We start from the raw sequence: 25,739 nt of genomic DNA, 5'->3' as shown, positions 1-25,739 counted from the left end.
ATTTCTGCTGTCAGTTGCCCTTGAAGGCCATGTCACACAGCCACTACTTACTTTTTGCACATTTCCTACTTATGAAATTTTGGCTTTTGTTGTACAATGCGTGTTATACATAATTCACAAGTGTTTCTTGCTTTCGTCTGTCGCAGGTCTCGGCTGACGGTTTCAGTTCTGAGCTGTATAGAATTTTCAGTCAGTTGAGAATTACGTAGTGACACATTTTTTAGGTATTGTATACGCAGTTATTATGTAGTGTTTAACGCAATTGTGTGTGATTTTTGTTAGAGGCATGCACAAAATTGTGACTTACCATGACCATTCCATGTATGTCTAATTGTATAACTTCTATACCGCGTATACGACGCACATATCACATTAAAATTACATAATTGATGCACAAAATACTAATAAATTGCATGTGAACAGTGCAATAATCACGCACAGTTCATGCTTTACGTTGATTAATGTGTTCTTTGCATGGTTTATTTGTAGTTCTTTTGTGGTTTTAACAAGGTTCATCCGTGAAACAGCTGTGAAAATTTCACGTAAAGACCACAACTTTTCTCAGTTTTTCTACATATATTCACGTATGACCAATTTTCATCTGTGCAAAATGTGCACAAAATAATTAATTTCTAAATCCATGCATAGAAGCTGCAAAAATACCTTTGACTTTTAGACTATACCAATACAAAGGTAAAATTTCAGATGCTACCTTCACTCTCCATTTTTACTTGACACTCTTTCCTTTAAACACATAAATGTGGCTTTTAAGTGCTGAAGCTGAGAGTAATGTTCTCTAAGCATTTAATACTGATCTTCAAGCTTAACTTTGAGGTGGGGCTGTCGCACACTTCAAAATGAAATCAAAACCCCCGCACCGCAGGTTATGGATGACTGTTTTCTCACAACATTTACCATCACAGGTGCGCCTGTTTAGCTTGAATTTGCTCAGTTAAGCACCTTTGTGGAGTGTTTCTTTGACAATGCTATTACAGAGTAAGATGTTAAAAGTACCAATAAGCCAGGATTGGACATTAGTCATGCAGCTTTTATTTTCTGTGAACTTAGAAGCAGAGTATGCTTCATCATAGATGTGGAAAATTCAAAATTAAAAGCAGATTTGGTTTTGCTTTCATTTTTTTCCTTTCCCAAAACTTCCACTTCAGATGAAGCAGCTTCACTGTGCTTCATCTGAAGTGTCATCTAAAGACACGTTTGGGGCACCTGAACAAGAGTCAACATTTAGTTGTGCATATCCCTTCATAGTGATGGTCCAAAAAACTAAATATGTGTTTTGGTCTAAATATTTAGTTCAGATCTCTAAACTCTACAGATGCTGCAAACGCCCTACCTTGTTTTATCTATTTTATTTTTTTCACAATTTCATGTGATAACGACATGTATTTCTCATACTAACATCTACCTTTCTTTTTATTTATCATTTTCTTGTGAATATGATTTCTACTATCTAGAAGAAAAAAACAAAAACTTGTTTTCTCATGATAATGAGAAAAACCATTATCCATATAAATGGATAAAAACCATAAAACCATATAAATGGCTTCTGCACAATCTTCTCTGCCTGAGTTAGACCACCAGTTCTTCTAGCATTTAACATTTTTTTCTGACAAAGTGCTTTGCTTCGCCACCGGTTGTAGAACAATAAAAAAGGATAAATTATCGCGACATATATTTATATTTTTCTGGTGATTAATTCAATCTACTATCTTGTTATCACAAAAAAAAATAGTAGTTGTCATTATCACAAGAAAATGGCAAAAAACAAAAAAAAGCAAAGTATTGTCTTCAACAAAATTAAAAACTTTGCTTATACTTTAAATGATAGTTATGTTGTAATTGCAAAATGTCTTTAATGTCTGTGTCTTTACTATGTCCTAACTTGTATTAGCCAACTTCTTGTGCCAGGAATCCCAGTAAATAGGGATTTACTGCCACAGTAAGCTTTTTTAACCCATCCCACATTTTTTACAAGATGCTACTTTAATACCCCATTCAGATATAAAAGGAACATACTTTTCTCTTTCACTTTTAGATTTTTTTCAAAAGCTGAAAGACCTTCCTGACCTTGCTTTCCTTTGAACTTTGACACAGCAGTGAGTGGTGGTCCCTATAGCAGCACTGGAAACATAAATGAAACATTTTTTTTATAAATATATAAACTGCATCCACTGCTGCCTGAAATAAATATGCTTTTCAATTTTCCTTTGAGATAATAACCCATTTCTGAGCATTGTGAGACATTCAAAAAGTTGTTTTTTAACCATAATAGCAGAGATGAATTGGATTTCAGAGTGACTCCTGTGATTGTTGGGCTAAATTACTCATTATTGATTTTCGGACTCAATTTCCTTTTTTCAAACTTCATAAAGTTTCGCAAGATTTAACAGCTAATTACCAGAAACCGTTGGACTTAAATAGTAAAATTTTCTTGGGATTTTTTCAGCTAATCTTCTCACCCATCATTTTCTGTCAGCCCTGTGTAGCAACATAAATGTGAGAGCAGCTGATTCTGGTCTTTGCTGTGTAATTGGCATTTCGTACCGACTTCTACCTGAGGGGTATACAGTGAAAAGCTGTAAGCTGAAAAGGTTGCCTGCTTCTTCTTTTTTTCATTGTAACACACACAAGTGACAGTTTGGACCAAGTTACAGAGAATAAAATAAGCTAACTGTCAGAATCAAGTCACGGATAATGGTAGAGCAACTATAATAATCATGAGCCGTGCAACTGCCTGAGCACGTAAAGCTATTTTCTATTTCAATCATGACAGACTGATTGGAGCCTTTATTATGTTGCTTTTAACTGTCTTTTGGAACACTTCTGTGCCTAATCACATTTGCTCCAAAGCAACAGCAAAGATTAATTTGAGTCCTTTGCTTGGCACCATCGCAAATCAAATTCATCCCTCTGTGTGAAGCTGTTCTCAGACCCCTTCCTCCCCTTCACACCTCATCAAATGTGCATCAGCTAAAGCTCCGCTCGTTTTTAAAACTAAACAAATGTAATGTCACAACTGTAATATTTTCATTCCAGCATGTAAATCTTTGAGTATTCCAAAAAGGAGCAAGTCTGTCTTGACATTCCATATTTGAGCTTTTCTGCCAAATCTCTGTCGCACTGGCACATCAAGATGGCAGTTTTTATTTTGGGCAGCAGAGCGTGTTTGCTGATCTGTGTTAGGTTTGTTTAGAAGATTACACAGTGTTGTCACAGTGGCAGCTATCCTGACGCTGCGTGTACATCTCTGCTGAACCATCTCATTGACATCAAGGATGCTTTGCACCTGCTATGTTATGTATAAAATGACTCGCATTTAAACCTTTGAGCGGAATGTTCAATGACAGGTTAAAGCATTCATCTTGTTACATTTGAAAAAAGACTTAAATCGATTAATTTTATAGGTGTTGGTTGACTTGTTTTAGATTATCCTTCACATTTTTGTTGATGAAAGCAATTTGGTTGTTGGAGCTCTTATAAATGCTTTAATATTTGTAACAATAAAAAAATAAGCCTAGCTTCCCATCTATCGGGGAAAAAAAGTTGTTCAGCCAACATTTGTTTTTAAATTCAGCAAAAACTACAATTCCCAGAGACCCGTCCCTTCACATCTGGCACCACTGAAAAGCCCAAAATATCCTCTGTAGAAACCAAAAGGAGTGAATTCAGTATTAGGCGGTGGTTGGGAGATATTCAGGTTTAAAAATGTCTCCTCTACAGAGAACACATTTGCAAAGGAAGGAGTCAGAATGACAGGTAGTAAAATAATATTATTCCCACAAAATTGTCCATCTTATTTAGAATGTTTCACTTTGTTTCCCACTGTGTTTAAATTGACATCTTAATTTCTGAAGGCAAGACAAATAGTCAGATAACTAATTTTAGCCTCCATACATGATTATGTCTGAGGAAAGCTGAGCAACACCACTAACAAGCAGGTTTTGGTTCAAATTGGATGGACAGTTTTTCTCATTCTTTTATGAATAAAGACATTAAACATAACTATTTACGATAAGCAGACATACATTGTCTGCAGGAGTCCTAATGCATGGTTTTTGTGCCCTCTGTAGTTTCCTTTTTGATTTACTACATAACCAGAATGAAAGCACACACTGATAATAAATGGCTATTTTTTTTTTTTTGCCATACTCAACAAAACCATAACACTGTTCTCTGCTTACTAAATAAACACCATTAACATAATGGGCCGTCAATGGAAAGACTGCACAAATGAGTCACCTAATAACATTTGTAAGAATTTTCACATAACATCTTTATTCCCCACCTGAATTCCTACTACATAATAAAGAATGCCAAATGACATGCACTAATATGGAGACCTTAAGGATGAATGGTTGGTTATCTTTACTTCATTAATAATTCTGTTGAAAGACTTTTTACCTCTCAGCTAGTCCATTGGTAATGCCATGATTTTAGCCATTCGTCTTTATGTAGTTCAATTATCTGTTTTCCACTGATTAATGGATGTATAGAAGAGAGAACTCTGTGGTTTGAAACTGTAATTGTGTCATTTGTTTAAATCAATTCACATGTTTGAATGATTATTGGATCGTAGAAAGCTAACTAATTGTTTGAAGAATAAGTAGAATTACCTGATATCATGCTTGAGCACCCCATACTTTACACTATAATTAAACTGCTAGACAAGGGATAGAGTTGTTTTTTTTATATTTTAGAGGAAAATAGATTTCTGCCTAACATTTTAGAGAAGTCATCATTTATAATTCACAATATATAGTAATTAAAGAGAAAATTCCTCAGACGTCTAAGTCTCAGTGAATTATGTCTATCCTCTGAAATATCAGCAAAGCGTTAATTATTTTATATAATAAAAATTAATTAAGGTAAAATACTTTGAGACTTGTGAATAGTCATCCTTATTTCAGCTTAAACACTTCTGAATGAAAAAAAAAAACTACAGTTTAATAATATTATGCTCCATAAATAAACTCATAAAATGTAGTGAGGTGAAGTTTAAAGATTTGGTTTGGAAAATCAAAATTAAAACCTTTATTTTTCTGGAAAAAGCAAGTCAAATGTAAATAAAAGGTTTATGAACTTGATGAAATATTTGGGGCAAGCTATATTGCGTCAAGCAATATAAGTTGTGGAAATGTTCTTCTCGGCTTGTTCTCCTTCACATATTTACACAGTAATTCCTTTTCTCTGTAGTGTTTTCCAAGAAACTTAAAAAAAACAAAAAAAAAATCCACATCTCCAACCGTTTCCAGATGCTTTCACAGAACTGCTCTTTCACATCAGCTGTCTTATCTTGCATCTGGTTGGCTTTCCCTCATGACCTCAACCATATCTCCTTCAGTTCAAGAAACTTGTTTTGCTAATCTCCATGAAAAAAGAAATTCAGAAGTCAGTCGTGTACGTTTGTCCGTCTGTCTATCTGCAGCCTCCTAGGAACTATGTCTTGTGGTTTTTTCACTTAAGAGATAACAGCTAGCTTTAAAAAAAAGCACACTATCCTGATAAATAACTGTCAATTTAATGTAGTGACACACCAAACACACAACTATATATGATTGCTCTGTAGTGACACACCAAACACAACTATATATGATTGCTCTGTAGTGACACACCAAACACACAACTATATATGATTGCTCACGAATTAGGCAAACAGAACATGGACAACATTTATGCCAACATGTTTTTTTATTTATTCATGCTCTTTTGGCTGCCTATGTTTACTAAGTACTTACAGTTTTCTGTGTTTTTCCAGCGGCAGTGATGCAAGTTTCAGCTGGTGTTGCTGATGCTTTCCACAGAGAGGGTTTTAAGCCAACAGACATGGATTGTAATAGAATGTGTCTGAACATATCTTTCGCTCCAATCTTTTTTTTTTTTGGGTGCCTTTGAGCTCTGTTCTAAGCCGTGCTCTTGCGCACGTTACTCTGAGGACTTGAAGCATGAAATAGGCTTGCCAGCATGTGGATGCCATATTCTATGATGTTAAGGCGCCGACGTCTTGATTGACGCTGACTGACTTGAAGGGAACAATTCATAAAATCTGTGACATTTTGATTTGAATATCTTTATTTGAGTTATTTCTTCCTCCATTCTGCAGCTACAGTTTTGTTTTTTCAGTGTAAACTTTGAAACAGTTTTTTGGAATGCGTTGGTTTTAAATAATATATAAAGGACAAAGGAACAATTCACGATGAGAAAAAGCTCACCATGAATTTTAAGTGTTCCTATAAAAATAGTTGCAATTTTCTTCTTTCAGTTTAAAAACTTTGCCTTTATGCCTTATATTCAGATAAGATTCATAATTATTTCTCTGATATACACTTCAGTTACTCCTTATCTTGTCATCTTGTACCATATTTTCCATATAATAGGGTACACCTGATTATAACATCAACAAATGGTCTATTTTAAAATCATGGCTGGAATGAACTTGGGACTCAGCTAAAACAATGCACAGACATCCATTGCTTTGAATATAAATTGAAGAAAATGGTCTTTGAGAGATACAGGGAAAAAAAATCATTATTCTAAGAATAAAGACTACTGGAAATAAATAATAAAGGAGCCTGGGAGCTTGAGGGTCTTGCGCGGTATATCTAAATATCTATATAGATATATATCTATATATCTATATAAATATACAGTGGTGAACAAAATTGTTGGTACCCCTCAGTTAAAGAAAGAAAGTCCACAATTCTCACTGAAATGAAATGAAATGTTCAAAAGTAACAATAAATTAAAATTTATTGAAAATTAAATAATCAAAATTAAAATATAAGGCTTTTAAGTGCGCCTTATAGTGCAGAAAATAGGGTAATCATTGAAGTTACTATATGATGAGTTCGCATGGGGCTATGAGCAGCAAAGACAATGACTTACGGCCTGCCCTCCACTCCAGTGTTTTCATCGATAAATTACAATCCATTCACATGCTATCCTCAATAACAGTTTCTTCTCGTCACTGTCTCTGTTGATTCAGAATATTAGTGTGATTTCTATAATGGAGTACCCTGAGGCAAAGTGTTTTTTCTTTTCTTTCTTTTTTACTCTTCATCAGCCGTGACCCGGCCGTCTCCTCAGGCGATGCAGGGAGATTGTTTTGGTGATGAGAATTGACTTGCTGATCCCGAGCAAAGAACTGCCAGACAAGGAAGACGCTGCAGGCTGCCTTCATCAGTCAGAGCTTTACGTTACAACATTGATGAATTTGCAGAGTGAGGGTCCGTGTAAGAAAGAGACACTCAGAGCTTTGATAATGATTCTTGTATCTCAATTAGGGAAAGTTATTCAATGGTTTTATGCCATCTTTCCCAAATTCTGTGTACAAGATCAATAATGAAACTCTGTAGATCATGTCATGGTGAATCCAATCCCCTGTTCCTCCCATATGTAATTTGTGACTGTCTAGGGAATACTCTTTGCCTGAAGGACAATAGCTTTACATGGAATGACGCTGTGGCCGTTCATTACTGTTGAACCAATTGAATCAGTTAGTTCAAAAGGGGCCCAAATCCACAGTTTTTTCAAAATATTTTCTATGTTCCATGGTCTTCAAGGGAAAAGCTATCTGATTATGTGCAAAAAAAGTCCCAATTCCATTGTAATGTATTGACAATGCTTGACATTTAAAATGCATGAAGTGCCAAATTCCTGGACTTGGGCTTTCTTTCATGGGTTTAGCTTTATCCCATAGATGGCAGCACTAGTTATCCAATATGGCAGCGCTCCTGTTTTATTCAAGAAGGACCCAAGTCCAGAGACTTTAGTTTGCTAGTCCTCTGAAATGATAAAAGTGAAGTGCTTCATATTATAGCATTTGTAAGCTATGAACTGGTGCTAAATCTGGGAAATGTATCAATCATTTGGTGTAGCCTCCTTTTAAGCTATGCAATTAAAATCATTTCCTGGAAGAAAAAAAACTCTTGGACTTGGACCCCTTTTGAACTAACCGATTCAATTTCAATCAATTACTTAATATATAGCAGCAATAAAGAACTTGAAAAGGAGAGATTATATATTCGACATGCAGATAAGAGTTCAAAAAGTCCAAAAATATTCTAAAAAATCAGTTAAACTATTTTTTCAATGTATTTGAAAACACATTTCTGTGTATTGTTCGATTATTTTTACTACAAAAACAGTTTTGTTAAAATGCCACTGGTAAATTCCATTATAGGCATTTGGTGCTGGAGGAAAAAAATGATTCTGTAAAATAAAGCAATGTTTTATTTGGCAATATTTGTATTAATTTCAAATGCTGCCAAAATGATTTTCAATTAATAGTTCATAAGAAAACAATATTTCAGCTATTTACATTTGTTTTCCACTTAAACCCCCAAGCACTAGTTGTCATTATCAGCAGTAAATAAAAGAACAGCTGAAGTTTGTTTACTTTAGGGAGATTTGATTAAATCTTTCAAGGCTGGTTTAGTGGTTTAGTTAGTGAAAGGTCTGCTACTCCGGTTTAAAGCCACTTTTTCATCATGGTCTCTTTACACCGTGACACACTTTGGTTTGAGTTTGAAAATGTGTTACCATCTTCCTGAGTGCAGCAAACATGTCTCATTTTTAAAAGAGTATCATCTTGACGATGGAGACAATTTAGGGAGTGCTTCTTCTGCTAGATATTTTTATTCCAGCTTTTGGTAAAGCAGGGGAATCAGTGTGAACATGGAACAAAATTGCCACTATAGGGAAAAAGATGGTCATATAAGTCTCCAGGGAGCTCCACTCTGTTCTGTTTTGGTGAGAAAATATCCACAGTAGCTGTCCTTTGGACCATAAACAACTGATGTGTTTGTAATATTGATCTCTGACCGACCAGTGGCCTGGTAACTTGACAATCCAGTCCTGGTCAGCACAACTGCAGCCGCAGCCTAGAGCATTCTAAAAAAGTACGACACAGCACGCCACGGCGTTAGGTGGGAAAACCAGAAATCAATTTATAGTAAGACTGTGCTGGAGAGACTAGGACTTATGGGTACGCAGCTTAAGATGAGCCAGCTGGGACGGGTCAGATGCCCGGTCAGGGTTTTGGTGGTGTGTTTGGATATCTCAAACCAGGAGGAGCCTCAAAGACCCAAAAAACTTGGAAGTGTCTTGGCTGGTTTGAAAATGCCTCTGTGTCTCACTGAAAGAGATGGCGTGGATGTTTTGTTCTCTTTGGATTGGGTTGATAGACCTGTGACTTAAACATAGTCAAAGCAGAATTTATGAAAAGGTCTTAAGTTAATTTGACCAATGACCTTTTATCGTAAACACCATTAGTTCATCACGAAATTATCTCTGAGTTTATGTGAGGTTGATGCCTGAGCTGTGGCTCGTTATTTAGCTCAAAATAAACAGAAGGAAGTGAGCCGTTGCCTCCTGTCAAAGTCACATTCTTGACCTCAGCTGCTCTTACATCCCCTTTCTTATTAACACATTCCTGAGGTGGGCTGTCCCTTTGTCCAGCACAAGTGGGACAAATGCTTCAGACAGCAAACCTCACTGTGAGCACATCCATTTATGTTCACGGGAAAACAAATTCAAAGTTGCTTTTACAGAACAATCCAGATTGTAGTGCATGCTTGCAAGCAACACCTTTTTAGAACTGTGACTTTATCAGATTGACAATTACCGGTAATCATTTGTGGAATAAAAGAGATTTTCAAAGATAATCAACCTCTGTACAATAAATGTGATTACCACAACAAGAAAATCTGTTGTTTGATTTAAACAAATTCATTGGAACCTTATCATTGATTTTATCTTTGGTATCTGAAGAAAATTGAGGAAAAAAGAGGAAAAGAAAAACAAGCTACACATAACCCCCTCCCAGACGTTTTCTGGCATTTTCTATCAATTTTTCCACCTCCACTGCTGTTCAAACCAACTCCAATTTCAGCTGCCTTGTGGCCACTGCACGTTCTAACAAATTGTTGAACCTTTTGCAACTTTGGATTGTGGGTCTCTGTATTTTTGTGGAAGAGTGACAGCAGGAGCTCCAGGTTAGAAGACACCCCCCCCCCCCCCCCCCCCCATCTCCTTGATATAACAGAAATGTTGTTGTCATCAAAAATAGCCCATAAAAGTCACATTCTCAAAAAACTGCTCAGGTACTAAAAACCTGATTACCTGTTTGCAGCACAAAAGCGGTCATTGAAGTGGTGGAAGGATTATATGAAGACAGTGTTGAATCACACAGATAGGATATGACACTGAATAAGTTCATAACTCATCCTTACCAATTGCATGTCTGCTGATGCATGGATGCTGTTATGCAAATCCACGCATTTAAGCAGTCATTTAGATCACTATCACAGATTTTATTTACTGTCGGTGGATCATAAAAGCCGAAGGAGAGCTAGTTTTAAGGAAAATAACAGAATACATTAAGTGGATCACTGCATGCACATAATTCATCCATCATTCCATTGACAACTTTCATTACTTTCATTAAAGTGCTTCTGGCATCGAACAGATGTGCAAGACTTCAAAAGATGCACATTTTAATGAGGTAAAATTAAATATTTTAAGCTTCAAGCACCCCACTTCAACAAATCTGAACAAAGTCTTATTTTCCACTTTAAAAAATGCTCAGTAAAGGTTAAAGCTACCAAGAAAGAGGTTTAAATTAAGTTCAGGAAGGATTCTCGTGGATGTAGTCGAGGAGGACATGAGGGTGGTTGGAGTGAGTGAAGAGGATGCAGAGGAGGTGGATGATTCACCATAGCAACCAAATGGAAAATAAGATAATTAATGTGTTTGTTAGTATCCCATGGGATAAAATAAAACATTAAGTCAGAAGTTCTTAATTTATCTATACTCATGTTCATAACCTATAATATATTTTTAAACATTATTTTATGGAAGTTGTATACAAAGAGCTCTGTGTCATTTTCTAAACTCTGAACTGCTTCCACAAGTTTAAGCTGAATTTCAGTTATCTACAAGCCTCAAAGTGGTTGTGCTTGTTTGTAGTTTGACAATCTTAACCTTTGTGGACATACAGTCATTGTAATGACTCATCAAAACAGTGGAAAAGAGGGAAAATGTTAAAATTAAATGGTTAAAATGGACACAGTCCGTGGTGCTTGCTGAAAGAAGAAGTCGCAATGTATCTTTATATTGCTTCTCTTTTGAAGGTAAAATATCCTATTTACAGACTGCAAACAACAGATGCTGTGGATTTGCAACGTCCTTTTCTGGCCAATCAGTGGTCTGGAGTCTGGTAGCACTGCAGACCCTTCCTCATCGTCACAATTGGAACCATAGCTTCAAGAGATCTTAGTCGCACTCTGATCATCTATTAATGTGTTTTAAAAGCGTTCCCAGTGGTCCTTTAATTATGATTATGCCATTTTTAGCCAAAATCAAAAAACTTGTGTGGTTTTCTAGGACATAGTTTCTGCAAGGTGGCAGTAGTTCATTGGAAATCCCCCTCTAAATGGATGGGAGATCATTCTTGCAGAGTAAGGCTTCCCTTACTTCCTATCATTCATCTGTTAACACCGTCTCCCGCTGGCTTACAGCCTCTCATTACCAGTGCAAGAAATATGGCGAGCAATATCAGAGCAATCCAGAAGTAAAGTTTTGTGCCACATTCCAGCTCACACCAGGAAAACAAAGGCGTACATAGATCTAGTCGTCTGCAAGTGGATCCATCAGAATAGAGCGGAGCAGGAAGTTTGTGGCCTGATGTTGTATGTTCTAAATGACAGCGACTAGCTTTCTTCAAAAGCCATTTTTTACCTGCTTTTGATTCACCACATTGGGAATATAGAAATACTCAGAAATGGGATTTTAAGTGTACATTTTTTTAATATATGTCCTCCATCAGAAAAATGCCACAAGAACATGTTAAAAACACTACAAACATCATTTTCATTGGAGTGGGTCTTCAAAAACCAGACGGCACAGCATGTAGCGTTTAGTGGGAAAACCATACATCAACAGTAAGACTATGCAGGAAGGAGTTGGACTTATGGATGAGCAGTTGCTTCTCGTTTAATAAAACCAACAAGCATATCTTGTCCTGATGCAAAATTAGCATTCTGGCAGACATGTCACTTTTAGGAATGTGCTCTTATTGATCCTGTACTTGCACCGGGTAATTGCAAAGTGACCTTTGCTTTGTGTCTTCATCACTAAATCTTGTCTTGAGGTGATTTCTTAAAGAAACCATCTGGTGACTTTCAGACAAGGTCTTCTTGATAGAAGAATGGATAGACGGATGGATAGAAGAAAACAGTTCTTTATTTTCTAGCCCAGCATTCAAACACCCTCTTCATTTTATTTTACATTACTCAGCATTTGGCTGACACTTTTATCCAAAGTGACTTACATATTACTCTTACAATTGGAGGCTATTTGTCTTGCTCAAGGACACATTGCCTGTGGAATTTGAACCTGAATCGTGTGAGCTTCAACTGCCCACTTTCATGTGACAGGCTTTTTTTTTTTTTTTTTCGAGCTTGATGAATGATATCTTTTAGTGTCACTAAGGTTGTTCTTTCCTGCAGATATGTTTCTGGTTAGGATACTTTGCATCCATCATGGCCTTTCAGTGTCCTTTAAAAGCCATGTTTCATCCTCACATGTCAGTTTGTCTTATGAAAAGATACTGCATCAGCTCTATATCTCACATTTAATTGACTGCAGTAAATCAGTGATTCAAGAAGGATCTTCAAGGTTTGAGGAAAGACTCCATCACGTCCAAATTTTTTACAAAGCGGAAACAAAGTGTCTGCTCTTCTGTTTACGCTGAACACCAGGGAGATATGAATAAACCACACAGAGAACAGAAAAATCAACTTAGAACATGAACCGTGCGTGATTATTATACTGTTTATATGCAATTCATTAGTGTCTATCTGTCGATTACATAATTTTAATGTGATTTGAATGCCAAATACACAATGTAAAAGTTATGCATCAGTTGTACATGCGTGAAAAGTCTGTTAGACATACGTGGACATACCTGGAATGGTCATGGAAAGCCACAAATTTCTGCATGCATCTCATAAAAATCACGCACGATTGCATAAGATTTACGACACAATGGCGTATAAACTATGTAAAATACACGTAAACTCAACTAAGAAAAAATTTAAACAGCTCAAAACCAGAATCATACATAGACCTGTCGACCCAAACCATCAAAGAACATCTACACACATTGAAAAAATATCAAAAAAGAGCGAAATGGGTAAAATGTAATTATGGGCTGTGTGACACGGCCGGTTCTATCCACCTCCAGCTTTTGCTGGGTTAGGCAGCTTTCCTCAGTCCGATCAGAACTTAAGGTTCTCAAGGTTCTTTTATTTTTTGGCAATTGATAGTCAATTGGGTTTCCATCAGAGAAAAACAAACCCGATGACAAGTTGCTATTGTTGATGCACTGGGATTTATCTGATTGTGTATTATGAAGCGTTGAGATCAAAATCTTTCAAACTAATGTTTAACTATAGGATTACAGACTTGTGAAATTCACATTCCGTTATTAAAGATGTTCCTATTGTTGAAAAAAAAAATAAAGAAAGAAGAGACATATATGCCTTTGAATGAGATGGGGGATGGCAATTGGGGATTTGTAAAGTTGCAACAGGGAATAAACCGTTTAAAAATATAAAATTAAACAGTAAAACCTTTTTTTGTCAGTTTTAGCACCTCAATGTGTCGGCGAGTTCCTCGACCCAGGAGCTCCTGCAGGGAAGACCCTGGAAGGGTGAGCAGGAAAGATAGGAGTTATCAGGAGGCTTCCACTCTGTCATTGTAATGCAAAGCTTTAGCACATGCTTCTAAGCAACCTAGAGGCTATGCAGGCACTGAAAAAATATTAAGCAGACTTCACTTTATGTTTCCACGATTCCAAGTTCTCCTGCAGAAGATAAGCTATCTTTGTGCTTGTGTGTAGCGGTGGCTGGAGCCTACCCTAGCTGCTTCAGGGCAAAGGCAGGGTACACCCTGGACAAGGTCGCCAGTTCATGACGGGGGGGGGGGGGGGTTATAAGGTCTTAAAATCAAATGACAACTATAAATGTTTAAGAAGGGATGGTTGGTCATTTTGTGGTTTTACAAAGTGGATCATCACGAATTGTCTGCTATTAAAAATTTGTTCTGAACCAACGACTTACTTCATCTTGCATCTTTCAAGTTCATTCAACTGTGCTAGAACTGTGCTTAAGTTTCAAAGTAAAAAAAGTTTCTATGTTTTGTAACATTCTCTCCTGAGAAGTGTTGAAGAGATGCTTTTTGGGAGATTTTGGGACAGATTATAACTTATAACTCCCTCTTTTCTCTTATACTGTGTTGCTTTCTTGCACAATCAGTATGAAAACAAACCTAATAAATAAGGGATTTAAGGAATTATTTAGTGTTGGATATTCAAAAGCCAGTGTGCTGCGGCGTTTGGTTTACAGTTTCTTTAAAGTCACACTTCAATGAAAATGGGGTTGTCAACATGTTCTTCTGGTAATTTTTCTGACGGTGCATAGTGTGTAGTATATAATATATAGAAAATTAAGCTGAAAATTGCATTTCTTAGTATTTCTTTATTCCAATCATTGTGAATCAGATGAAGCAGATGGAAAAAATGCCTTTTTAAAAAGAGCTTTGTGGCGTATTTGGGCGAGCCACCACCCTTTCTTGTGGCCACGCCCACAATTTAGAGGCAAATTTCTAATGAACTACTGCCCCTCTGAAGAAAATATGTCCTAGAAACTCCACACAGGTTTTTGGGGCTAAAAATTGCATATTTAAATGAAAGACCACATTGAACACTTTAAAGATATAAAGAGGATGGGAGTGTGACTTCAAGATTTATTTGAGTTTTCTCCAACAGTAATGCTGTTTGAGTTGCTCTGTAAAATGTGCTTCACCTCTGCATAATGACACTTATGGAGCTGAAGGATCTCGTGGTTGACCCCTCTCCTTTACAATTCAGTTTCATTCCTTAGCATGAAGTGGCATCAGCTGCATTGACTCTTCCTGTGAACAGTTTCAAAAGAGAAGCAGCGTTTTATTGCTGATGATTGTTGCTTCACAGACAGTACATTTCTGTGATCTTTTGTGGTATGAGGAAGGATTTAGGAGTCTTGAAGCCATGCAGGAGTTATAATCCTCCGTTTTTCTAAAGAAAAAGTGGTGAGGAACAAAAACAATGAAACATTTCAGATCCTTGTGGGTTGAGGCATTTAGAATGTGTTTTTCAGAACTCTTTGAATTGATTTGTTCGATGTGCTGCAAAAGCTTCTCCAAGATCACTGATTTTTTTCTTTTTTGCAAACGGTGAATGCTCTGCAACTAACTACCAAAAGTGGTTCTAACATTTATAGCGTTTATGATTGAGTTATATTAACTTTGTTCCAGATTTTTCAGCTCATTTTCCTTGTCCAGACATTCTTTATGACACTCTGGAATATTGCAGATCCTAAGACAACAATATTTCTTCACATAACCTTTATTGAAAATGTTACTCCAACTGCAACATTAAAGCAGAAACTGACATTAAATCTATAATTAACTAAATCAATCTGATTCCCTCTGTGCGGACAGTTTAAAACTTTTCATTTAAGTTATTTATTTTATTTGCAGAAGCAAAATGCATTTGAAATATGGGTGGGAAATCAACCTTCTCATTTACTATTAATAGGAGAAGAATGATGCATTTAAATATCATGCTGTGGGACTTTTGCTTGTCATCACATTTTTAAATCCACCAACCTTTAAATGTTTGCAAATATTTGACGTTTTTCTTAAAACATTTTCCAGACTTTACATTCAGATCTAACTCTTTGTGTATTTTTCCAATCCCCACCACATTATTCTTAATATTTGCAAATAAATATATAATTTTTATGCCTTTCGTATGTAGGGTTTTATGTCTCCTCTTTTTAGAGATATGAGTATAAGATTTGAGTAATTTAAAGCACTTAAAAATTGATTAAATCGGCTTTTTTCTTCCCAGTTGTTCCAAGTGATGAGGATTGAGCAAAAAAACTAAAACTCATCAAATTTCTTACACCACAACAATAAGGATTTTCACTGTGTGAAAGTTATTTTAATTTATTTTGCCGTTCTTTGTCAAACCTTATGCGTGAAGATAAAGCATGAAATGTTTCTGTTGTTTTGTTTTAAATTACTTTTTCTTCTTAGTGCTTTGAAAGCATTTAACAAGTTTTCTTTGATTCAAACTGAATGAGAAAAATCCAATTTTCTTATGCTTCTCATATTTTATGGTTTGACAAACCAGAGTGGAACAGAGCACATCATCCTTCAGTGAACTTTAAATGGAAACTTTTTTTGTCATAATTCCTGCCAACAGAGAGAGATTACCTCCTGTTTAAAGGCATTTTCAAAGAAAATTACAATTTAAAGGATCTGCGTCTTATCTGTATTAATCTGCGGGATCTCTGTGATTGGTATCACAGACGGTACGTAATTTGATGCAGCTTTTATCTCACTCAAAAATTAAACATAGTCCCCTGTAGTGATCTAAAATTGATTTTATGCAACCTGATGGAAACAGGCGCACAGCATGAGTCTGTCAATTAACTTAATCTGAATCTTCTGCTTTGGGGTGTTTTCTTGTTCATAAACACTGCCTCACCTTTCTGGTTAAAGCTTGCTTCTCACTTTCTGCATTGTAGTTCTGCTGCGTGAGGAGGTGGCGCAGCTCCAGGAGGAGGTCCACCTGCTGCGACAGATGAAGGACATGTTGAGCAAAGACTTGGAGGAAACCCAGGGCGGATCCTCAGCTGATGTGCTCTCCATCACAGAGCTCCGTGTGCAGCTCACGCAGAAGGAGCAGGAGCTGGACCGAGCCAAGGAGGCTCTGCAAGGTGAGGGGAGAGCGTGTCGCAGCAAGTCATGCAACATGACCGGGGAGGCTGTTGCTGTTCCGCTCAACACATAAAACCGACCAATGCTTTTTCTGGCCTTAGAACAGGGGTGTCCAAACTTTTTGAAAAGAGGGCCAGATTTGGGGAGATGAAAATGTTTCAGGATCAACTGTATGGCCTGACATTGTTCAGACTTGCAATAGCATGCTTTTTTTTATTCACATAGAAAAAAATATATCAAAAGAAAGTTTGTTTGTTTTTTAACAAAAATTACTGTCAAACACAAAAACAATGAAAACATTTGCCAATATTCACTTTCTCCTGGAAGTGGTGGCCCTTATGATCAACATTTCTTTTTGAATTAAATTGAATTGATTTTATTTATTGAATGACAGATATAACAGCACAAACATACTACGAACAGCAGTCCCATGCCCATACCATAATGCCTTTAGCAGTAGCTAGGTTCCACCATTTGTCCTTATCTTTTCTAGTTCCTGTGGTAATTATATGTGGGCCGCATTTGGCCCACAGCCTGGACTTTGCACATGCCTGCCTTACAAATGTTTAAAATGTTAAATGGTCTTATCAGAGGTCAGCAAATATTTTGCAGGGCCTAAACATTCACAGGACTTTAATTTGTCAGTGATAATTTGATGGAATAAATTACTCATTCAATTCATTACTAAGGCAGAGGCGCTGACAAAAAATGTTTAGTTTTCTTTCAATTTTAACCTCAACTCAGACAGAAACCCAGTATTTGGGATTTGTGGATTCATGACATGACAGACACCTGTCAATGAAAAGCAAAGGTGGACCTTAAATGAAATCTGTGGTACACCAAAATATCCGAGCTGATTGAGCCTTGAGATTTTCCTTCAAAGAGTTGGTTTAAAAAAAAGCAAATGAAGTTTAGCACAGTTCCCTTGATGCTCACCCAGTTCTCAAGTTTTAATTAAACCCCAAGATCAGCAGAATTTGAAGCTGCAAGAAAAAGATGAAAAAAGCCCCTTCTGCCCCCTCTACTGATAAGAGGCAGCCATTGTTACCCTGGAGAGGGAAGTTTCTCAGTTGGAGACAATTCTCAAGCAGACAGGGAAGATTCATTGTATATGTTTTGCTTTTACCAAGTGTTTTTTTTTTATGAGTAACAAAAAAACATAATGAAGGAAAGTAAAAAAGATGTTTTTTCAGCCAATGAAAATTATTACCAGAAAGGGCAACAATTAGCTAATATTTGATGCATGTTTTAGTTGTATTTTTGTACATCTATCTAGTTTTTTTATTTATTATTTTGGTGTTGGAAACGTATGGTAGACTAAGGCGGCGTTTAGTTTAGTATGCTATTGCTTGCACAACATATCCAAAATGTGGGTAATCAACCACAGCTATTGTATGATTAACTTTTCTGTGATGTGGGTTTTAGTTGTCACATTGTGTGTTTGTAGAGTTGTGTTTGGAGGCTCATAGTGACAATCTTGTGTTACGCGGGGCTTTTATCTTACTTCCCAGCTGCGGTTCAAATACAGTAAGTCATGTAATAACAATGCTGTCAAGAACAAAGGAAGGGAATGTTTACATTGTGCATTTAATGAATCCACATAGATGCCAAGTACAAAGGTTACAGAGAAATTGGCTTTGTTGTCATAAGATTTTGCAATAGTGTTACTCACGTTACTTCAGTTTTTTTCATTAACCGTAAATTATAAACATCACTGGAGATTCAGAGACTCACATTTAGAAAAAAAGGTAACATATTGCAAGAAAATAACAGAAAGACACAAACAGGCAAAGTGAAATGACAATGTTTTCCACAGAGCAAAGTGCTGTCACTCAGCAGTCGGCTCCTTTAGATTTTCTGTTTACCAGTCCCACTCCTGCTGCATTATGCTCCTTAGTCTTAATTTTTATGCGACAAAATACCAACCAGAACATCAGTCCCTGTGAGTTTGCTTCAATTTTTGGCATGTTTGATGTTAAATGAGAATTCAGTTTCATCTTAACGGGTTACAACAGTGTTTTTCAACCAGTGTGCCGTGGTACACTAGTGTGCCATGGGAGATGGTCAGCTGTGCCGTTGGAAATTGCCCTCATTAACTGATCTAAAAACATTTAATATCTCCAGGATATCAGCTCTTTGTTCATCCAAACAGGCCCTGATAAAATACTGAGTAGTTAGGAATATGAAAGATCATAAAATACTTTTTTCTTTGTGTTTATTTGATTCTATTAAAGACATTTTGATAAGAATGACGGTACCGCGATTTAGCCGCAGCTTCAGCTCTGTTTTCTGAAAAGTCCCGCCCCTTTAACTCTCTCCACCAATCATCCTTGGAGGCTTAATCACACGTCATCAGTCTGACCAATCAGAAGTGGTTAAAGTCTTCACTTCCTTGTTCCGATTTAGCTGATAAAGTCTCTCAGTTCCAACAAAAATACCAGCTAAAGCTCGTCTAAAAATAAATAAAAGATTTTATTCAAAGTTTTCAAAGACTTCATCTTTGATTAAGACAAGAGAAAAATTAATAGAACTTTAATATGTCCACTTTTTGTGTAGCTACAGAAAACATCAAAATAATGTTAGTCTTTTTGTGTAAAATGCATCAAACATATTGTGATCATGTAATTGTTCACAATATGTGGAGCAATCTTGCCCCTTCCCATCCTCGTTGCAGAGAGCTTTCTGTTTACACACTCTCCCACTAGCTTACAGCCCCTCGCAACCCCATAACATTATCGTTTGCAACAAAAGGATGAAGAATATTGGAGCTGTCCAGCCGTACAGTGTGAGCCTGATGCCAGCTCAGATGAGGAAAATGAGGAACATTTTTAAACTGCATTTTTTTGTCTGCTCTTGTTTCACCCCAGATTACATAAATACTCAGAAATCTAATTTTAAGATTATTTTCTTAATACATGTCCTCCATCATCAGAGAAATACCAAAAGAACATGTTAAAACGCTAAAACACAGTTTTCATCAAAGTGGGTCTTTAAAACAGTAATTGCAGTTAAAGTTAGTGTTGCATTGCCATTTCAGATCACGCTGGTTTGCATGTAATAAAAAATATTATAAGTCAATGCATCGGAACATTTTAATCAAGGCAGAATGATAACATGTTGTTGGACATAACTCTAAAGTTTATCATTAACAGCCAGACTTAAAAAAAGTCAATCTTTAATAGTCCTAAATTGGAATAAAGTGTTTTTATATCCATGTTATGGGGTACCTGATAAGAAAGTGTGGCTGTGTTTTTAATAAGGCAATAATATGGAGCTACATGAGTGTTTTAGTAAAAAGCAGGCTCTGCTTTATAGATTGGAGATTATCAACATGAGATGCAGTCAAAAAAATGGCAAGCTCTTTTTTAGTGATATTATAAAAGCTAGGGATACTTGTTGTTGCTGCTTTTTCTCATAAAAAGGCCTGAAAGCTAAATGGACTGAGGCAGAATACACCACAGTGCACTTCTGCTCAGCTTTGGCTTTGTAAACAGTGTAGTTTCAAAAGCCATTCTGTCATTTATGACTTAGTTCTGTTAATGAAAGCAAAAGTCTAGCCATCCTAGCAAGCTGTAACAGTAATCAGTGTGTAATGAAAGCTTGATAAAAGGGGTCTTTGCTTGGCTTAAAATGTCCAGAAATGTTAAGCAGAGAAAATTTCCTGTCCAATTAAGATGGGATATGTGGGAGAACAAGAGGAAATTGGCTGTTGAAGTTTGATTCATCCGAGTGGGTTCAGACAGGCAAATTGAAAGAACTGTGAACCTGAAGAAAAAATACGTTTTTTGTTATTCCTGAATCTGTAAGAGTTGAAGCTGAGGTTGAGCTTTCCACCACAGACTCAAACATTCATGTGTTTGCATTCAGATGTAACAGCAGTAAGATTTATTTTTCTTTCCGATCTGTTCTTTGCAACAGAAGTCAACATCTGACTCCATCTACAAAAGCAAAAACTTTATTCACTCTACACCGATCCTCTTACTGGAATAGGACATTACTTCACTACCACACTACCACCCTCTGGGTCCTCTACCAGAGGGTCCTGCAGTATCTTGCTAGCTGTTCCTAGCACTGCGCTCCTCTGGACTCAGAGGTCTGAGGTCTTTGCAGAATCTGCTGGAGCCACTCCTCCAACTTTGGGGTTACTGCCCCGAGTGCTCCAATGACCACAGGCACCACTGTCACCTTCACTTTCCAGGCTTTCTCCAGTTTCTGACGTTCCTTCTTCCTGATGTTGCCATCGCTTTTCTTCTCACATTTTTTTTTCTGAACACTTTTATTGATTATAGTTTTATCATTAAACCCACAATAAGTGATGGTGTCAAGTAAAAGTATATAAAAAATAGAAATAAAGCTTTAAATGAGCTAAGTAAAGCGGTCTGGATGTAAAGTGCACATTGCCGGGATATTTAGGACATGGTTCTTCCAGCATCATTATAAGCATCTAAAGCAGGATGGGGAACAAGGACAAAGGACTTTAGGCAGAGTTAATCTTGTCTTGCTTCTTTCTCTGCTTCCTGCTCATTTGTCAAATCTTAACATAAAATGGCCATGGAATAAAACTGTTTGTTCTATGAGGTCAAAAGAAATGGCCTCATTAAATTAAAATCTGACGCTTTTGAACAAAGAAATGATTTTGCTTTTATCAAGTCTTTCATTAGTGAAGCAAAAGCTTGAAGCTGCCTTAAACAAAAGTTTAATATTTTGTTTGATGAAGATGTGCTCATATCAGGTTCACTTAATAAGAAAAAGATGTGTAATAACTGAAACAAATCTTAAGTTCAAATAAGGTGTTTAGAGATATTTTTCTGTATGGATTTGACCATAAACATTATTTTATGTCGGAGTTAAGAAATGTGTTCCTTTTGAAAAGGTTTTTGATGTGGAGGAAAACCTTCTTTATCTTATACTTCATTAACATTTTCCATATGCTGCTGCTTGAAAGGAAAATATTGACTTTCTTTCGTTCTCTCTCTCTTTTTCTTTAAAGCTAGCATGTTGTGGCGTCTTACCAGATGCCAAGTGTTTTTTTTGTTTGTTTTTTTGCCAAAAAAATGGCAGCAGTTTTGCCAAACTTGAGCAAATGAGTGTTTTTATTGATGGCTCACCAGCAATCACTGAAAGCAGAGAAGCTGTTTCATTTTCCTTTATTCTGCTTCAGAAGAAAAGGCAAGAAGCTCGGGGAAATGGGGTGTAGCACGACAGAAAGGCATCACACCTTCATCTGCCTCCCCTCCCTGCTTTCTGCCTCTTGAGATAATACCTGTTTACTTTGCAAATGGTTCACAGAAACTCTGTTGCTGCTCCAGCTTCACTTAAGACAGTTTGCAGCCAAATTACATTCAGATTTTCTAGCACCCATGAATATAAGATGAGAACTGGAGCAAAGAGCAAAACTTTTCATTTTCTCTGCACGTATGCTTTACATCCGCCTGCTCTCCTTGTTAATATTCTCTATTCTCACACAACGTGGGATTAATTAAAAGACTTTGGTTCAGACAGCGAAGTCTGAGCTCAGAAATGACATTGTAATGGTGCAATTTATATTAAAAAAGAAAGAGTAAAGCACAGTGTGCTGATCAAAATGATCTTTTATGTTATGTGTTTATTTAGCGAACTTCTGTTTTACAATTTTTAAGCCCAGTGTGCTCCTCTGACTGTTGCTGAAGAGTCTCGGCATGGAGGGAAGCCGATATAGATTATCGAGTCGTCAGAGAACACAGCCTGCTCTGTTTAGGGTCATTCCATGCTACACAAAAACATCAGGATGTACACACATACACACCAGGACAGAGGGTTGCTACATCTAACTAACTACTTAAGAGCTGACCAACATTTTGGAAAAATCTCTGCTTTAACAGTCCACCCACAAATCAGCTTCAAACTTTGAGCAAATGTCATTTATCTGGGTTTTAGTGGTTCACTTACTTACAAAAGAAGGTTAAAATAATAAAAAAAAGAAGGGGGGGGGGCACGCAATCTATCTGTGACGGTTGTTTATGGTAAACATGCAAAGCCTCATACAAATCATGAGTTTGTTTTTACTGAGAAAGAGAAGGAGCAAGCCGCACCGCCTCGAGGCATTCGCTTCATTATTCAGCTGATGGATTTAGCATTTCAAATGCAAACAATAGAACTCTGTCAATGAGTCAATGTCTGTTTATTTCTCTTGAGAATAATAATAGTAATAACTGAGTAAAAGCATTTTTTCTGAGGACTTAAACAATTTGGAGAGTTGTCACCATGACTTGGTCTCTCATTATTTTAAGAAGGATGTTTTATGAAAGGTTTGGACTGGAATGTCTTGAGTATGTTCTTATGATTCAGAGGAACTGCTGATTATCTATCTAAGGACTTTTCTTTAAAGTGCTTTATTGAATTGATTTACATTCCAAAAGAAAAAAGCACTTTTCCTCTTGCAAAACACCTCAAAGTAATTTTACATAAATTAATTGTAATAAAATAATAGTAAAAATAGTAATCATGTACAATCTGCACATTGTAAAAAATCGAACGGGGAGAAATGTCCATAACATCAAATTAAAACATGAGGAAATTTAAAACCGACTTCAAATCTTAGTTAAAAACAAGAAGTTTAAGTTTTTTCCTTAAAAATCTCCATAGTGGAAGAAGCCCTCACATCCTCAGGCAGGCTGTTTTCTCAAGGGAGGCTCACACTGCTTGAATGTGGCCTTGCTGTTGTTAAAAACCAAAACTATTAAAAAAAACGTTTTTTTTTACAAAGCAAAGCTAAAATCTTAAGTGTTAAGTATAATACTTTAAGTAAAATAATACATATATTGACTTAACAAAAAAAACGTTAATTAAAATAAAGTAAAATCTGTCATAAGGCTTATATTTGAGTAGATTTTGTTGTAAACGTGATGTTCAACTTTCATTTCTTCCATTTTTTCCAAAAACAATCATCAAAAGATTAAAGAAAATTGTGAACATATCAGAAATCTTTATTAAAAAACAACATGTGCAGAAACAAATAAAGATACAACCCTATTGCTTGGTTTTGCATCAGACTCTTCATTTTTAGAATTACATAAATGTGTGTGTCAACCAGTGTTAGAACTCCAAATACATATTTTTTCCAATTTCAAAATGCTAGGAGCCACTGCTTGAATGGGTGGCTAAGTCCACTTTTTCTGTTGCTCCCTCATTAAATCCTTCAGCAGCAAAGCATCATTGAGGAGCCGAGCAGATGAGGGCTTTTAGCGCACTGGAACAGTAGACTGGCACATTAAACTACTCAAAGCCCAAGGGATTCAGCAGCAGAAGAGCTTCTGTGTGGTGAGCTGATAAACTCCTATGCAGATATAACTAAGTGCAAACAGGGTGTGATCAGACATCATGTCGGCTAATTAGGAAATATGGACATTGATGTTGTTTTGCAGAAATGTAAGTGAAATTGGTGTCAAAACAAACGGTTGCTTTCTGATTGTTTCCCTGTTCTTGAATACAAACACACTTCTTTCAGCTGTTGTTGTTATTCACTATTCGGCATATCTCTTCAGGGGTCGCCACAGCGAATCAGCTTTCACTGATTTGCATTCTTACGTTGAATGCTTCTCCTGACGCAACGCTGTATATTAGCTGGGCTGGGGACCGGCACAGGGGGACCCAGACTTGTAGATACATAGTTAGGCAGTAGCATTAAGGGTCTTTCCCAAGGACCCACACCAGATGTGACTCGCTGATTTGTTTAGCAAAAAAATATGTAATTAAAATGGAGACTTACCTGCTTTATCTGCTTCTGTCTGAGCAAACGGTTCTAATCGTGTTGTTCTGTTGAAACAGGTCATTTCAATCGTTATTTATTTTTAATTTAAAAGCATGAGATCAAGTCTCAGACATTTTCGACGTGGCATCACATACATTTCTACACTTTGTGACTTCTCACACAAGAGATCATGCAGCTTCAGGTGAGAAAAGCCATGCTAGCATTAAGCACAAACTGGAGGGAAAGTGTCATACAAAGTGATAAAGATGACAGCAGGAGCGTTTTTTCCAAGGAGACGGTGACACTGCAGTGGTTTGAGCACATCGGAAGACCTTGTATTTATATTTTCTGGAGTAAAACTCTTAATCAGATCCATCCACCAGTGCATGTTCAGTCAAAGGCTGGACTCTGGTTATGAAGAATGGTTTGTAACACGACAAGATATCAACAGCAGACTTTGGAGTATCAAGGTAAACACTGCAAGATACTAAGAAGCATTTGTTGTCAATCTAGACGGCCCACAGATGCCCCACTTCAGCTAGACAGAGAAAGATGACATATTAGATCCTTTTTAGGGGAACTAATGAGATAAAGTATGGTCTTAGTGTAGCTTTTAACCCTTTAACAACACAGATTTCACTGGCAGCATCTAAGTAATACATGCTCTGTGATATATCTTAACTCTTCAACTGGAACTCCATGAAAAAAGGGCCAGGATCCTACATGTTTTCCTGCTAACCTACCTCTAAAGCTTTTTTTTTTGGGCTGAAGACACCTGATCCAGGTAATCACCAGAAGGAAGAACAAAGCTTAAAAGCACTAGGATGTTAGCCGGTGGGCCCTGGAGTTGGACACTCCGGTTTTACGCCATCACTGTGATTCTAACGTGGAGAAAAGTGAATTTTCATATTGACTTATTTGCATAACAGTGCAAATCCATTTTTTTTCTTCATCAAGATAAGCTAATTTACATTCATTGCATAAGATACTGTAAAGTGTTGCACATGAGCTCAATGGTGCTTTTCTCTGTTTCAGAAACCGCTGGGATTACATTGAATGCGTAAAAGATTAAAAAGTTTTAAGTCAATCTGATTTTGCATTTTTAGTTGATCACTTTTCTCTTTTTTTTTAAAAAAAAGCCCTTTCTATATCCGAGCGATTCGGA

General features: G+C 36.7%; 1 protein-coding gene across 1 annotated transcript in view; it reads left to right on the top strand.

Moving 5' to 3' along the window:
* The window catches only part of LOC101156495 (kazrin), a 155,657-nt gene that overhangs the window by 108,993 nt on the left and 20,925 nt on the right, over nt 1-25,739 (top strand). The window contains exon 4 of the mRNA XM_011476908.3: nt 16,653-16,844. Within this exon, the coding sequence (XP_011475210.2) occupies nt 16,653-16,844 (192 nt within the window). The remainder of the gene's footprint in view (nt 1-16,652; nt 16,845-25,739) is intronic.

The sequence above is a fragment of the Oryzias latipes genome, chromosome 7, assembly GCF_002234675.1.
Source record: "Oryzias latipes chromosome 7, ASM223467v1".
NCBI lineage: Eukaryota > Metazoa > Chordata > Actinopteri > Beloniformes > Adrianichthyidae > Oryzias > Oryzias latipes.
Note: the sequence above shows the minus strand (reverse complement) of the source record. Positions and strands in the feature narration are given on the sequence as shown.